The 15,340-nt window shown below is 43.7% G+C and overlaps 2 protein-coding genes across 4 annotated transcripts in view; one reads left to right on the top strand and one right to left on the bottom strand.

The window, feature by feature from the left end:
* CCDC3 (coiled-coil domain containing 3) overlaps positions 1-15,340 on the top strand; it is a 207,871-nt gene that overhangs the window by 7,843 nt on the left and 184,688 nt on the right. The window lies entirely within an intron of this gene.
* OPTN (optineurin) overlaps positions 9,860-15,340 on the bottom strand; it is a 30,674-nt gene continuing 25,193 nt past the window's right edge. Inside the window, exons 13-14 of one of the 3 annotated variants that reach the window (XM_008999942.5) lie at positions 14,361-14,461; positions 9,860-10,037 (exon numbers count right to left, since the gene is read on the bottom strand). In XM_008999942.5, coding sequence (XP_008998190.1) covers positions 9,916-10,037; positions 14,361-14,461 — 223 coding nt within the window. In that variant the 3' untranslated portion in view covers positions 9,860-9,915. The remainder of the gene's footprint in view (positions 10,038-14,360; positions 14,462-15,340) is intronic. The other 2 variants (XM_008999943.5, XM_002750043.6) reach the window with 2 other exon arrangements.

The following is a 15,340-nucleotide window of genomic DNA, read 5'->3' as shown; positions in this document are numbered from 1 at the left end:
GGACAAAGACCTGTATCTCTGCTTAGAGATAAGTGGCTTCTTGAGAAAGAAGAAAACCCAACCTCTTTAATTTCCATAACAGAATATCATCTTTGTTTCCCAGATAGATGTCTATGTTCTTCAGCCAGTCTAGAGGTTGTTTCCATCTAGTTACCTCGACTGATGTTTTGCAAAGGGAAGCCAATAAAAAAGTGTAGCCACCCTTAGAGGCAATAGATGGCACGTGTTTCCTATTTAGATCTTTTTTTTTTTTTTGAGATGGAGTTTCGCTCTTGTTACCCAGACTGGAGTGCAATGGCACGATCTCGGCTCACCGCAACTTCCGCCTCCTGGGTTCAAGCAATTCTCCTGCCTCAGCCTCCCGAGTAGCTGGGACTACAGGCACGTGCCACCATGCTTAGCTAATTTTTGTATTTTTTAGTAGAGACGGGGTTTCACCTTGTTGACCAGGATGGTCTCGATCTCTTGATCTCATGATCCACCCGCCTCGGCCTCCTATTTAGATCTTTAAAAGGCCAGACTCAGTTAATCTGCTCAGGATCAGAAAGAGACCCGGAAAGGGAAGGGGATTCTCTACAGAATGTAAATTACCCCGCAAGAGACAGCTTTGCAGGACCACTTCAAAATATGTCAAAGAGATCTGTTTTGGGGTAAAATACTTAAGTTTCTGTGAAGGCCTGCTGTCATGTGATGCTATATTAGAGTTAGGTTGGAATCTTGTATCTTATTGCTACAGAGTCTGTTTCATCGGTCATAAGATCTCTGTTTTAATGTTAATGAATGCAAGTCAGTTGTACCTGAATTCCAAAGGGAGGAGGATATAATGGGGCATGTTCAATCCATGCCCCCCATCATAGCCTGAACTGGGTTTTCAGGTTTACTTTGGAATTCAGTTGGCCAAGAAGAGGTTCCATTCAGTTTGTTGGGGGGCTCAGGATTTTATTTTTGGTTTACGACTTAAAAGCTGCTACTAGATGTCATATCCTGTTCCCCCACCAAATTAATGATGGCATAATAAATTCAATGTTTCATTAAAAATAATCCAAGTTATCGTCACCAATATACACCTCAATGAAGTAAAAAAAAAAAAAAAAAGATTAAAAAAAGTAATAATCCAAGTTAGCCCTTTCCTTATAGGTCACATGGAAGTGTCAACCAATCTTTACAACAACCTTGATTTTCTAATGCAAACATAAGTTTTACGTGTGTTCATATTAAATAATCTTATAGTCAAAGTTTTTTCATTAAAAGAAATAGACTTTATTTTTTTAGAACAGCTTCAGGATTACAGAAAAATCAGATGGAAAGAACAGAGTCCCCAAATAGCCCCTTCTACACTCACACACACAGTTTCCCTTATTACTAACATCTTGCATTAATGTGGGACATTTGTTACAATTGATAAATCAATATCGATACATTATTATTAACGACAGTCCATAGTTATTTGGGGTTCACTCTTTATGTTGTACAGTTTTATGGGTTTTGACAATGGCACCCACCATTGCAGTATCCTACAGTGCAGTTTCACTGCCTTCAACGTCTCCCGCACTCTAACTCTTCATGGTTCCCTCCCTGCAATCCTTGGCAACCACTCCCATCTCCATAGTTTTGCTTTTTGCATTGTCAGATGGTTGGAATCATACAGAAATCATACTTTTTCAGAATGGCTTCTTTAATCAGTTGCCCCCCTTCTGTCTGGAGAAAATCCTTTTCCTCCTTAGAGTAAGTGGGCACCAAGTCGGGTATCTGGGGAACCAAAGGGGCTGCTACTGCTGCTTCGTAGGGAGTAGACACTGCCTTATGAGCTGCTGAATCAGCCTGGAAATTTCCCAGGGCCACGGAGGTGTGGGCCCACAGATGTCCGTGGCAGTGCATGACCGCCACCCTCCAGGGCTTCCAGACTGCTTCTAGCAACTGCACAGTTTCATATCGGTACTTTATTTCTTTTCCTCCTGAATTTAACAGGCCTTTTTCTTTGTACAGTGTTCCATGTACTTGAAGAGTCAGAAAGGTATATCGGGAATTAGTGTAAATGTTTACAAACTTATCATTACTCAGTTCTACTGCTCGGGTCAAAGCAATGAGTTCAGGCTTCTGAGTCAAGATACCCTGAGGCAGTGGCTTGGCCTCGATTACACTGTCCAGAGTCACGACTGCATAGCCTGCACACCTTTCCCCTCGTGGATTAACAAAACTGCTTCCATCCACATACAACTCCCAGTCTACTACCACCCACGGTTGATCCCAAAGATCGGGCCTGCTGGAATAAACTGAGTCCAGTACCTCAACACAGTTGTGTTCCACCGGTCCTTCTGACACCGGGAGCAAAGTGGCAGGTTTAAGGTGTCACATACCTCCATGGTGGTGCAGGGATTTTCACATAGTAGGCTCTGGTACTTGGTTAGCCTAGCATTTGTTAACCAATGATGTCCTTTGGTATTCGTTAGAGTCACTACTGCGTGAGGTGCCTTGATATTTAAGTTCTGCCCCAGAGTTAGCTTATCCTCTTCTTGTGCGAGCAGAGCAGTTGCTGCCAGGGCCCTTAAACATGGGGGCCATCCCTTGGAAACTCTGTCCAGCTGCTTGGAGAGATGAGCTGCAGGCCTGGGCCAGGGTCCTGCTGTTTGTGTTAGAACTCCAACTGCCACTTTTTTCTCTTTCTGCCACATATCAAGTGAAGGGCTTTGTTAAATCAGGCAGCTCCAAAGCCAGAGCTAAGTTTCACTTTCAGTTCCGGATAGGCCTGACACTGCTGGGATCCCCATTCAAAGGGCCCCTTGTCTCCCCACTTTGTCACATCGTACAGGGGTTTGGCCAACACCATGAAGTTTGGAATCCACAATCTACAGAAACCCACAGCTCCCAGAAACTCCCTCAACTGCCTCAGAGTCTAGGGTTCTGGCAGGTTGCAAATGACTTGTTTCCTTTCTGCTCTTAGGCTGCGCTCTTCCTGCCAGATGGTGAACCCCAGATATCGCACTTGCTGTTGGCAAATCTGGGCTTTCTTTTTAGACACTTTATACCCACAGTCCTCCAGGTGCTGAAGTAAAGGCATCTGTTCCTTTTGCCCACCCAACTGCCGTGGGATGTCCCAATAAAAGGTCATCAGCATATTGGAGTAGGACATAGCTTAAATCCTTGGCTGGAAACTTTTGGAGGTCACGGGCCAGTGCCTCCTCAAAGATTGTGGGAGAGTTCTTGAATGCTGGGGAAGCCGGGTCCAGGTATACTGGGTGGTTACACCTGTTTCTGGATTTTCCCATTGAAAGGCAAATAGTTTCTGACTCTGAGGCCAGCCTGATGCTAAAGAAAGCATCCTTTAAATCCAAGCAGGTGAACCAACTATCCTTCCCTGGCAATAATCCCAGCAGTGTGTATGGGTTAGGCACAGTTGGGTGCAAAGTCACTGTGGGCTGATTAATCAGGCACAAGTCCTGCACTGGCCTGTAGTCTTTGGTCCCCAGTTTAGGAACAGGCAAGAGGTGGGTATTCCATGGAGACTGGCAAGAAACTATGATTCCATAGTCCTTTAAGTGCTTTAGATGGACCTGAATGCCTTCTAAGGCCACAAGGGGAACTGGATGTTGCTTTCGTCTAACCAGCTGAGCCCCAGGCTTGACCTCAATGAGCACAGGGGCCTGGTTGATTGCCAGTGCAGGTCCTATCTCCCGATCTGGTTCAGTTAAGAAAAGCCTCCACTCTTCTTCACGAGAAACCCAGAGGGCCATTATGACTCCAGTTTTAGGCAATGCCAGCTGTAAAGTGTCACTCTCGGTGAAGGTGATGGTTGCTCATAGCTTACTGAGCAGATTCCTTCCTAGCAGGGGCAAAGGGCAATCAGGCATGCATAAGAACTGGTGAATTACCTCCTGCCGCCCCACCTCACAAGTCTGAGACAAACAGAAAGACTGTTTTCTCTGACATCCCAGTAGCTCCAACAATATCAGTTGTTTCCTTTGATAGGTGGGCTACAGGGATGGTTACCACCAAATATTCAGCACCTGTGTCAACAAGGAAGTCATGTCCTTGCCCCCTACTGTCGTCCTGACCATGGGCTTGTTGGGGGCAATTGAGCCCAGTTCCCTTCAATCCAGTGGCCCTTCCATTAGATTGAACAGAGCTCCTTCAGTTTTGTCTGAAGCCTTGGGCTTAAGATCTCCCTGTTTTCCTGTCAACTGGGGGCACTTGTCTTTCCAGCGTTCCACTTCCTTACAGTAAGCACACTGGTTACACTGCAGGCATGGGCAATTAGATTGGGTAGCCTTCCAGGAGCCCCCCTTTCCCTGCCCTTTTGGGGGCACTTCTCTAATAGTGGCAGCTATCAAGTCGGCACTTCATCGAACTTGGCACATGTTTTCTCCACGACTTTCTCTATGGCTTACTGCGTCTCTGTTCACAAACACCTGGTTAGCTGTTTCCAATAACTGTGAAGTACTCATGCCCGCAAATCCTGACTGCTTCTGTAGCTTTCTCCTAATGTCTTCTGCACACTGACTGACTAATGCCATAGTCACCACGTGTTGGTTTTCGGGACTCTCAGGATCGAAAGGAGTATACATGCAATAGGCTTCACATAGCCTTTCATAGTACTATGTTGGATTTTCCTCTTTCCCTTGAATAACCTCAGAGACTTTATTGATGTTTGTAGCTTCCTGGGCTCTGTTTTTCAGTTTTTCCAGAAAGGCTTCTCTGTACTGGATTAGCCTTTGTATGCCCTCTGGGGTGTTTGGATCCCACTGGGGGGTCAGTCCCTGGTAGCTGGGCCCTGACATACTCTTGGGGATTCTGGTAATCTGCTGGAACATGCTCCTCCAACCATTTAGAAGTGGCTTGGAGTACTCTCTGCCTTTCATCAGTGTTGAAAAGATACATAAGCAGCTGGTAGCAGTCAGCCCAAGTGGGGTTATGAGTCTGGACGGTACTTTGCAGTAGGTCAATGAGAGCTTGTGGCTTCTTGGTATAAGACGGGGTATTATTTTTCCAGTTGATAAGATCAGCTGAGGTGAACAGCAGGTATGTGAAAACACATCTTTCCACCATGAGGCCATCCTCATCCACTCCTGTTTACCTCTCTCTTGTAAAGGCATCTGCATCCCTGACTTGGGTCACAGATGTGCTGCTAGAGGGGGAGTTCCTCCCAGGAGGCGGGCAGCTATGGGAGGAGTCCCTCCACATTCTTTCTTGTCTACCCTGGGTGGGTTGGGAGTGTGCAGTTCTAGTGGGGGTGCTGAGGTTTCAGGCCCAGGGGCAAGGACTTCTTCCTCCTGATAAGGGGGAGGTATCATTGGCAAAGGCTCTTCTGCCATTGGATCTGTCAGGACCTTCGGAGTCTGCGTCCCTCGGCGGATGATGTGGGGTTTTTCCCTAGCTACCTGCCCCTTTGCCATTAGTACGGTTGTTGCTTGTTCTTTCAGCCTCCATGGAGGGTTTAGAACTAGCTGCAGCCATGAGTCTATGTACAGAAATTGATCAGGGTGTCCTGGCTTGCATGTGACCTTATGACATACTTTGGAGGCAAGAGACCTGTTTAGGCTTCCCTCTGAGAGTCAATCCAGCCTAGATGCTGGCCAGTCTACCTTACATAAGGTCCTCAGCTTTCCTGGTGTCATAGTCACTCCATAATCCCCACTAAATCCCTTCTTGAAATGTTTTGGCATGGTCCCCAGAGGAGTAGGCTTGCTATGAGTGTGACCCATGTTTTTTGCACAGAAAACAGTACTCACAGGCAGTAAAGAGAGTCTTACTCCATCCTCAGTTTCTCCCACCCTATGTGGTGTGACACACTCTCTTTCACGTTCACTTCAGGCTGGTAGAACAGTCTCCCTCTTGGGAGTATTTCAGGTGCTGCTTGGCATTGGAGAGTTCGTTACTCCCCACATAATACCTAGATTGTGAGGGCACCTCCTTCTAGCTGTATGCGGATTGCCCCTAATCCCAGCTGGCCCCACAATTCGCTTGGATCTTATGGTTCCCTCTAACGGACCTGCCACTCTCACATTTCATGGCTGGTAAGTCCAGTTGGACCCCTCCAATCACTCATGCAGTCATACACCTCTCATCACCCAAACTGAAACCAGAAGCAAGACTTCCAAGGTTAGTTACAGACAGAGAGAGAGCCGAGTTCAGAAGTGCCGAATTTGACACATGTAGGTGATTAGGGCACGCTTCCACCTAAAGAACATGGGCAAGTTTCCCAGGACCGGTCCTACCGTGTTTCTGTCGTCCAGACTGCAGTGCTAGTTCCGTCCTGGTGTTCAGCCTCTGCATGGATCCGCCATGTGGGCCTGCCTTGCCCTGCTCTGGCAAAGCATTCCACCAGGGCGAATGCCTATCCAGGAGTGCTCTCAGGACGCGCACTGCCCAAGCAGGCTGGAGTCCCCCGCCAGGATGCCCCACAAGGCAAGGCAAAGCAAACTGCCTAAGAGGTTGTCTTGGTTGTCTGCCAACTGCAATAGTTTCCTGGTCAGGGAACCAAGAAATGTAGCAGGACACACGGCAGACAAAACCTCTCAGACACCAGGTTTGTGAAGGAAGTGGCTTTTCATTCAGCTGGGAGTCTCAGCAGACTTGCATCTCAAGAACCAGCTCCTCTGCCTAGAAAATCCTGGCCTCTATTAAAGGCTCACAGTCTTAGAGGGTACATGTGAGAGGGACGTGATTGATGAGGTAAGCGAGGGATACATGACTTAGGTGGGGTCTAATCATGATTAAGGAAGAACAACGCCTTCCAGAAGAGATTCCTCCATACCGTGCCTGGGATCTCTAGACAGGATAGGAACTAGGGAGAGGGGTTTCATCTTTAACCTCCAGGTCTGGTTACTGGCACCAGTTTTGTCTCCTCCACTGACCTGTGCTTTATATTTTCAACTTTTACTTCTCCTTAGTAATTATTTTAAATGTAAATAGATTAAACTTCCTAATCAAAATACATAGAGTTGCTAAATGGATTTTTTTTTAAAGACCCAACTATATGGAGTCTACAAGAGACTCACTTTAAAATTAAGAATACACATAGGCTAAAAATGAAAGGATGCAAAAAAAGTATTCCATGCAAATGGTAACAAAAAGCACAGTTGGCTATTCTTACAACAGACAAAAGAGATTTTAACTCAAAAACCGCCACAAGAGATAATGAAGAACATTATATAATGATAAACCAGGAAGATAGAGCAATTATAAATATATATGTACCCAAGATCAGAGCACCTAAATATATAAAACAACGAATGACAGAATTGAAGGGAGAAATAGGCAACAATAATAGTAGGAGATTTTAATACCCACTTTTAATAATGGATAGAACCTTCATAGAAAAGATCAATAATGAAACAGAGGACCTGGCCAGGCACAGTGGCTCACACCTGTAATCCCAATATTTTGAGGGGGCCAAGGTGGGTGGATCATCTGAGGTCAGGAGTTCAAGACCAGCCTGGTCAGCATGGTGAAACCCCATCTTTACTAAAAATACACAATTAGCCAGGCTGTGTGGTGTGTTTCTGTAATCCCAGCTACTCGGGAGGCTAAGGAAGGAGAATCAGTTGAACCCAGGAGGCGGAGGGTGCAGTGAGCTGAGATTGTGCCATTGCACTCCAGCTTGGGCATCAAGAGTGAAACCCCACGAAAAGAAAGGAAAAGAAAAGAAACAGAGGACCTGAAAAACATACATTCTTCTTAAGCATGAATGGAACATTCTCTAACAGAACTCCCAGGTTAGATCACAAAACAAGTCTTCACAAATCTAAGACAAGACACCAAGTATCTTTTCTGGCTGTAATGAAATGAAATTAGAAATCAAGACAGGAAGAAAACTGGAAAATTCACAAGTATGTGAATTAAGTGACACATTCTTGAACAATCAATGAGTCAAATAAGAAATAAAAAAGGAAATTAGAAAATATCTTGGCCGGGCATTGTGGCTCATGCCTGTAATCCCAGCACTTTGGGAGGCCGAGGCAGGTGGATCATGAGGTCAAGAAATCGAGACCATCCTGGTCAACATGGTGAAACCCCGTCTCTACTAAAAATACAAAAATTAGCTGGGCATGGTGGCACGTGCCTGTAATCCCAGCTACTCAGGAGGCTGAGGCAGGAGAAATGCCTGAACCCAGGAGGCAGAGGTTGCAGTGAGCCGAGATCGTGCCATTGCAGTCTAGCTTGGGTAACAAGAGTGAAACTCCGTCTCAAAAAAGAAAAAAAGACAAATGAAAACAACACCATGTACCAAAACTTACAGGATCCAGCAAAAACATTACTAAGAGGGAAGTGTATACAGGTAAATGCCTACATTAAAAAAGAATAAAGATTTCAAGTCAGCAGCCTAACTTTTACACCTTAAGGAACTAGAAAAGAAGTACAAACGAGGCCTAAAGTTTGCAGAAGGAAGAAAATAAGAGATTAAAGCAGAAACAACCAATGGAAAGCAATTTTTAAAAATCAAGAAAACTAAGAGCTGTTTTTTTGAAAATATCAACAAAATTGATAAGCCTTTAACTAAACTGAGAAAAAGATGTGAATCAAATAAAATTAGAAATGGAAGAGGAGACATTATAACTGATGCCACAGGACTAAGAAGGATTTTAAGAGTCTACTATGAACAGTTATAGGCCAATAAGTTGGATGGCGTAGAAGAAACAAACAAATACCTTCCACATAACCTTTAAGGCTGAAGTCATGAAGATTTCAAGTAAGTCTGAGCAGACATTAAGGGACTTGAATCAGTAATTAAAAACCTTCCAACAAGGAAAACATAGGACCAGACAGCTTAACGACAGAGTTAAACTAAACATTTAAGAAAGTATTAATACCAATCTTTTCATAACCTCTTATTTAAAAAAAAAATGGGAAAACTTCAAAACTCATTCTTGAAGGTCAAAAACCCTGATACCAAAGCCATACAAAGATACTACAAGAAAAGAAAACTACCAATCAGAGGCCAATATCTCTGATGAACATAGATGCAAAAGAATGAAGGTAACTTCTTTACACTTTAAATGGGCAAAGAAATCCAGTGAGGCCAATGTACCTATTTCGTCTATATCAGTCTTTCTTCACTTGTTTTGATATTAAGTAAAGGCTCACAGTGAGCATGTGAAAACTTTGGTACAATTGTTGTGGCTGCAGTAAAACTACAACATACAGATATAACCTCAAATAGATTCATTTTAAATGAAGAAAAGTAACAATAGAGTTTATTTTAAAAAATACTTCAAAAACATTTTTCTTGATTAAATCTGTGGCCACTTCATTGTTCCTGCATCCCTAAAGCATTCTTAAAATTAATCGGTGAGGTTTCTTCCATCTAATTACATGAACTTTGTCGCATGATGTCACATGCTAGCTAACTGCATGAGTGGTGCAGCTGCTCGAATCAACCAAACATAAAAAATACTAAAGTTACTATCAGAAGAGTGGTAGCTTAGAATTCTACTTTGCAAGTTGATGGAACTACTCCAAAGGTCTTCTACTTAGAACAAGTACATTTTTTTTCTTTTTCTTTTTCTTTTGAGATGGAGTGTCGCTTTGTTACCTAGACTGGAGTGCAGTGGTGTCATCTCAGCTGATTGCAACCTCCACATCCTGGGTTCGAGCGATTCCCCTGCCTCAGCCTCCCAAGTATCTGGGATAACAGGCACGTGCCACCACGCTCGGCTAATTTTTGCAATTTTGGTAGAGACGGGGTTTCACCATGGCCAGGCTGGTCTTGAACTCCACACCCCAAAGATCCACCTGCCTCGGCCTCCCAAAGTGCAGGGATTGCAGGCATGAGCCACTGTACCCAGCCTGTTTTCTTTCTTTTAAAATGAGAATAAGGAGGCAAAATATTTGAGTGATAGCAAATAACACAAAAGTACAACTCTTGGAGGAAAAAAATCTGACATTTACCAACAGTTTTGGGAGGTGACACATCAACACTTAAATGATACAATCCATCACATGAATCTGTAATGTGTCTATGTCAGGCAGAACCTCTCCACATTTGGGGCAGGAATGAATTGGAATATTCCGCTGTTGCCGCCAGTCCCGGTCCTCAGCTCCTGAGAATAAGTATGAAATGAAATATCATTCCATTAGTTCTATTTTGCAGGCAGTTTTGTTTGTTTCACTTGAAGAACAGATGGTGAGCATTAATATCAGTTCAACTTTGTATTCAATACACAGTGGGACATGAGCGCAGGTGTTTGGTCTTTAACTGAAGTCATCACGATGCGCATAGAGAAAAATCTCTCCAAATGATACCTGCTTCCTTATTATTTTAGATTTTTTTTTTTTTTTTTGAGACAGAATCTCGCTCTGTCATCCAGGCTGGAGGGCAGTGGTGCGATCTTGGCTCACTGCAACCTCCACTTCCTGGGTTCAAGTGATTCTCTTGCCTCAGCCTCCTAAGTAGCTGGGATTACAGGTTCATACCACCACACGCAGCTAATTTTTGTATTTTTAGTAGAGATGGGGTTTTGCCATGTTGGCCAAGCTGGTCTTGAATTCCTGACCTCATGATCTGTCCACCTTGGCCTCCCAAAGTGCCGGGATTACAGGTGTGAGCCACTACATCTGGCCTATTTTAGGATTTTTCTCTTTTCTTTCCATCTTTCCTTTCCTCCCTCTCTCCCTCCCTCCCTCCCTCCTTCCCTCCCTTCCTTTTTTTTTTACGCATGGAGTCTTGCTCTATCTCCCAGGCTAGAGTGCAGTGGCTCAATAGTAGCTCACTACAGCCTCTCACTCCTGGGCTACAGTGGCCTCCTGCCTCAGCCTCCTGAGTAGCTGGGACTATAGGTACATGCCTGGCTAGTTTTTAAATTTTTTGTAAGGATGGGATCTCACTATGTTGCCCAGGCTGATCTTAAACTCCTGGCCTCAACTGATCTCCCATCTCAACCTCTCATATACTGGGATTACAGGTGCAGTGGTGCATTCATTTAGGATTGAAAGTGTATTCTAGTTTCTACTTACGTGAAAATACATGGTTTCAGTTCTAGGTACAGGACATTGAATGTTCTAGTGAACACTAGGACATTTGAGCAAAGAAAAGGGATGAATGAGGATATAAGCAAAAGAGGGAGGGAATGTGGAAAAAGGAATCCAGAGCCCAGGAGAGGTTTCTTGGAACAAGGTATACCTTCCCAGAAGCAGAGGCAATCATCTCATTTGTTAGCAGATGCTTTTGAGTCCTTTGGGATGTATGAGAGACACTGCTGTGTGCTGGGAGACAGACGTGGTGGAAAAGCCAGGTGAGAGAAGTGGCAGCAGTGGCATGACAAGGTGTCAGACATGAGTGTTAGGCCAGGTGAGGATTAAGTGCAAGGGCATCCATGCGAGAAAGAGAAGGGCCCCGGTTTAGATCTTGGTACAGAAAGGCCTCCTAGATGAGATCAATTAACGAGAGAGGGGCATTGAGAATGAACAGGAGTTATCTAGGTAAAGTTAATGAGGAGGAATGACTGAAGAATGCACCCTGTCATTTCCCCCAGTTCTGGAGTTGTACTGAGGTTCAAGCCTCAGTTAGACCATGTGTGAAATAAGCCCTGACTCTAGGTAGGTCTTGGTTCTATACAAACTGTGACTGATGCAGGACATTTTCTGGCTCCCAGGCGTCTCTCTGTTCCAACCTTTCTGGACCAATGCAAACCATCTTGGTTTTTTGGTCTCAGCCTAGACTTTGGCCTTCAAAATGTTTGTTTTGGGAGGCAACCTTTATTTGCTTCTAAATATATTATTTGAATGCAGCAACGTGTATGAGTATTTGAGATTGTGTTCAGCAGCCTTAAGAAGCATTTCTGAAGAGATATATATTGATCATAAAGCATGATTTCTAAAGCAGGGAGCTTTCTAATCACCACACTGCCAGAGACGAGGGGTCAGGATCCGGGCTGCCTCCGCTGTCCCATTCCCAGCATAAACAGCAGCTCTTATACAACCCAGAGGACTCAAAAGTATCTGCTGAATGAGACCATTGCCTCTGCTTCTGAGAAGGTACATTCTATTCTAACAGACCTCTCTTGGGAAGGTGGATCACTTGAGGTCAGAAGTTTGAGACCAGCCTGGTCAACATGACAAAACCCCATCTCTACTGAAAATATAAAATTAGCTGGGTGTGGTGGTGCACACCTGTAATCCCAGCTACTTGGGAGGCTGAGGCTGGAGAATTACTTGAACCTGGGAGGCAGAGGTTGCAGTGAGGTGAGATCATGCCACGGCACTCCAGCCTGGGCTGCAGAGTAAGACTCCGTCTCAAAAAAAGAAAAAGAAAAAGAAAAAGAATTTAAAGAACCAGTTTCACATGAAATTTAAGATGGCATCCTAAGGCTTAACTGTTCTTAGTAGCATTTCATTAACTTCTTTTTATTTTTTACTTTTTAGCTATGTCAGTCATTGATCCTTTGAATTTTATTTTTTTTTCATATCTAGAATCAAGGATAATACTTCCCTTTCAGTGATTTACTGTAAGACAGTGATTTTATTGTCAACTAGAGAACATTATTATTAGTGTATTAAAACCATGTAATAAATACAGCACCATACTTTTAAGACATTTCATGGATCAATTTCACTTGGGTTTGGGGGAATTAAAATCTAGATATATTACATAATTAAATAAGAGTCTAGTCTATGCAGTAATGTGTAGTGGTCAGAGTCAGATAACTTTGGATTCCACTTCCAATCTACCCTGAACTAGCTTCACCATCCTGGGCTATTTAACTCTGTCAAGTTTCATCTGTCTTCTGTAAGGAGGCAGTAATATAAATCTCCTCGAATTTTGTGAGCTCAAATGAGACAAAATGTACAAAGTGAGATCAGCACAGTGCCCACACATAGTAAATGCTCAATACATGGTGACATTATTACTAACACCAGGTAGTGGGTGAAAATACTGTCCAAGGGAGCGCATCATTGAATAAAGTACTTAGGCCACACACAGTGGCTCATGCCCATAACCCACCACTTTGGGAGGCCAAGGTTGGCAGATCACCTGGGGTCAGGAGTTAGAGACTTCTGGCCTGGCCAACATGGTAAAACCCTGTCTCTACTAAAAATACAAAAATTATCCAGGCATGGTGGCATGCCCTTGTAGTTCCAGCTACTCAGAAGGCTGAGCCAGGAGAATCACTTGAACCTGGGAGGTAGAGGTTGCAGTGATCTGTGAACACGCCACTGCACTTCAGGCTGGGCAACAGAGTGGGACCCTGTCTCAAAATAAAAATAGAAATAAAAATATCTACCTAGAACACATAAACACCTATAAAACAGCAGATAGATACTAACATACAGGAATAAAGTACTTTGGAAGTTCAAAGTGCAAACAGTTTATGGAGACGGAGTTTGAAATAGGTTGTAAAGATGGGGTAAGAGGTCACTGGAGAGAGACTGGAGGAAGACAGGAATATGTATAAGAAAAGGGCGTCTATGTGAAGGGCACTGCATAACAAAATACTTGCAAGCACAGGCTTAGGACAAGTTCAAGGGGATGAATCAGTCTGGCTATTATCTGTAAGAGAACACAGTAAGATATGGCTTAAAAGTGTGGCTGCAGGCTGCACACAGTGGCTCACCTGTAATCCCGGTACTTTGGGAGGCAGAGGCATGCGGATCACTTGAGGTCAGGAGTTCAAGACTATCCCGACCAACATGATGAAACCCTATCTCTTTTAAAAATACAAAAATTAACTGAGCATGGTGGTGCACACCTGTAATTCCAGCCACTTGGGAGGCTGAGGACAGAGAATCACTTGAACCTGGGAGTGGAAGTTGTAGTGAAATGAGATCTTGCCACTGTGCTCCAGCCTAGACAACAAAGTGAGACTCTGTCTCGATTAAAAAAAAAAAAAAAAAGGAAGAAAGAAAAAGTTTGAGGCCGGGCGCGGTGGCTCAAGCCTGTAATCCCAGCACTTTGGGAGGCCGAGGCGGGTGGATCATGAGGTCGAGAGATCGAGACCATCCTGGTCAACATGGTGAAACCCTGTCTCTACTAAAAATACAAAAAATTAGCTGGGCATGGTGGGGCGTGCCTGTAATCCCAGCTACTCAGGAGGCTGAGGCAGGAGAATTGCCCGAACCCAGGAGGCCGAGATCGTGCCATTGCACTCCAGCCTGGGTAACAAGAGCGAAACTCCGTCTCAAAGGAAAAAAAAAGAAAAACTGTGGCTGTGTCAGGCAGTCTCTGGCAGGGTGAAGAGTCTGAATCTAGTCTGGATTAGGTGGGTAATGGATGGAGATGGAAGTACTATGGGAATGAGACTGACGGGTGCTACATTTTTGGTGCCTTGATTTGGAATCTATTGTATAGAATGAAGTGGATTTTTTCTTCAAGCATCTTTCTCATAGGGTTGCTATTTCCTGAAAATCCAGGATCACATGGGACTCACCTCTCTGAACGAGGTAAGCCTGCTGGTCAGCATCACTTGTTCTCGCCCCATGACGGCTCTGCATCTCCATCAAGGACTGCCTGCTGGGATGAAAAGCAACACTACATATGACGTTCTACAACCCTGAAATGTGACAACATTAAGCAGACAGTCAACAGAAGCAGGGGAGAAAAAGAGTCAAACTATACCCCCAAGGTTCATAAAAAATCAGAGTAATGTTAGTTTTAAATACTACTGGTACTAGGAGACTAAGCTATGAAAGTAAATAATTATGGTTAAAAACATCAGGAAATAACCAAACTGTCATCAACAGGAAACAGATTAGAAAGAAGTGGCATGTTTATAAATCAAAATACAGCAATGAAGTATAATACATTACATCTGCACATATCAACATAGAGCTCAAAATCACAACATTATGTAAAGTAGGTTGCAGACAATACCTATAGTGACCATTTTGCAACTTAAACACAGAGAAACCAATATTATCTGGTTTTGAGATATGATATAGGTGTGTGTGTAATATGTAAAAAGTATAAAACAGATGGGGAAGCTACCCACCAAATTCCCCACAGCAGGAGGTAAAGGAAGAAAGTAATACAACGATGAATGGGGAACAAAGGAGACTTCAACTCTTATCTACAACTCCCTTTTCTCCTTTCATAAAAAAACACTTGAAGCAAATAAAAGCAACTGTCATTGCAGGATGGAGTACATATTAGAGTTTGTTATTTTATTCTCTGTGTTTTGCTGTGTTTTAAAACTTTCTCAAAATAAATTTCTAAAAGTCAGAAGTAATTTTTGGCAGTATTTTTTTAAAAGAATATTAAGGAATTTAAAGAGCTATGAATATTTCATCCATGACGATGGCAACAGAGGTCACCAGGACACGTAATGTTACTGTTTTTCAGCTTATCTAAAAGCAGAGAGCTTGATCAAGCTCCCAGAGTCTCTGTCAAGCTTTCCTCTAAGACAAACTA

This window comes from Callithrix jacchus, chromosome 7, assembly GCF_049354715.1.
Source record: "Callithrix jacchus isolate 240 chromosome 7, calJac240_pri, whole genome shotgun sequence".
Taxonomy (NCBI): Eukaryota; Metazoa; Chordata; class Mammalia; order Primates; family Cebidae; genus Callithrix; species Callithrix jacchus.
Note: the sequence above shows the minus strand (reverse complement) of the source record. Positions and strands in the feature narration are given on the sequence as shown.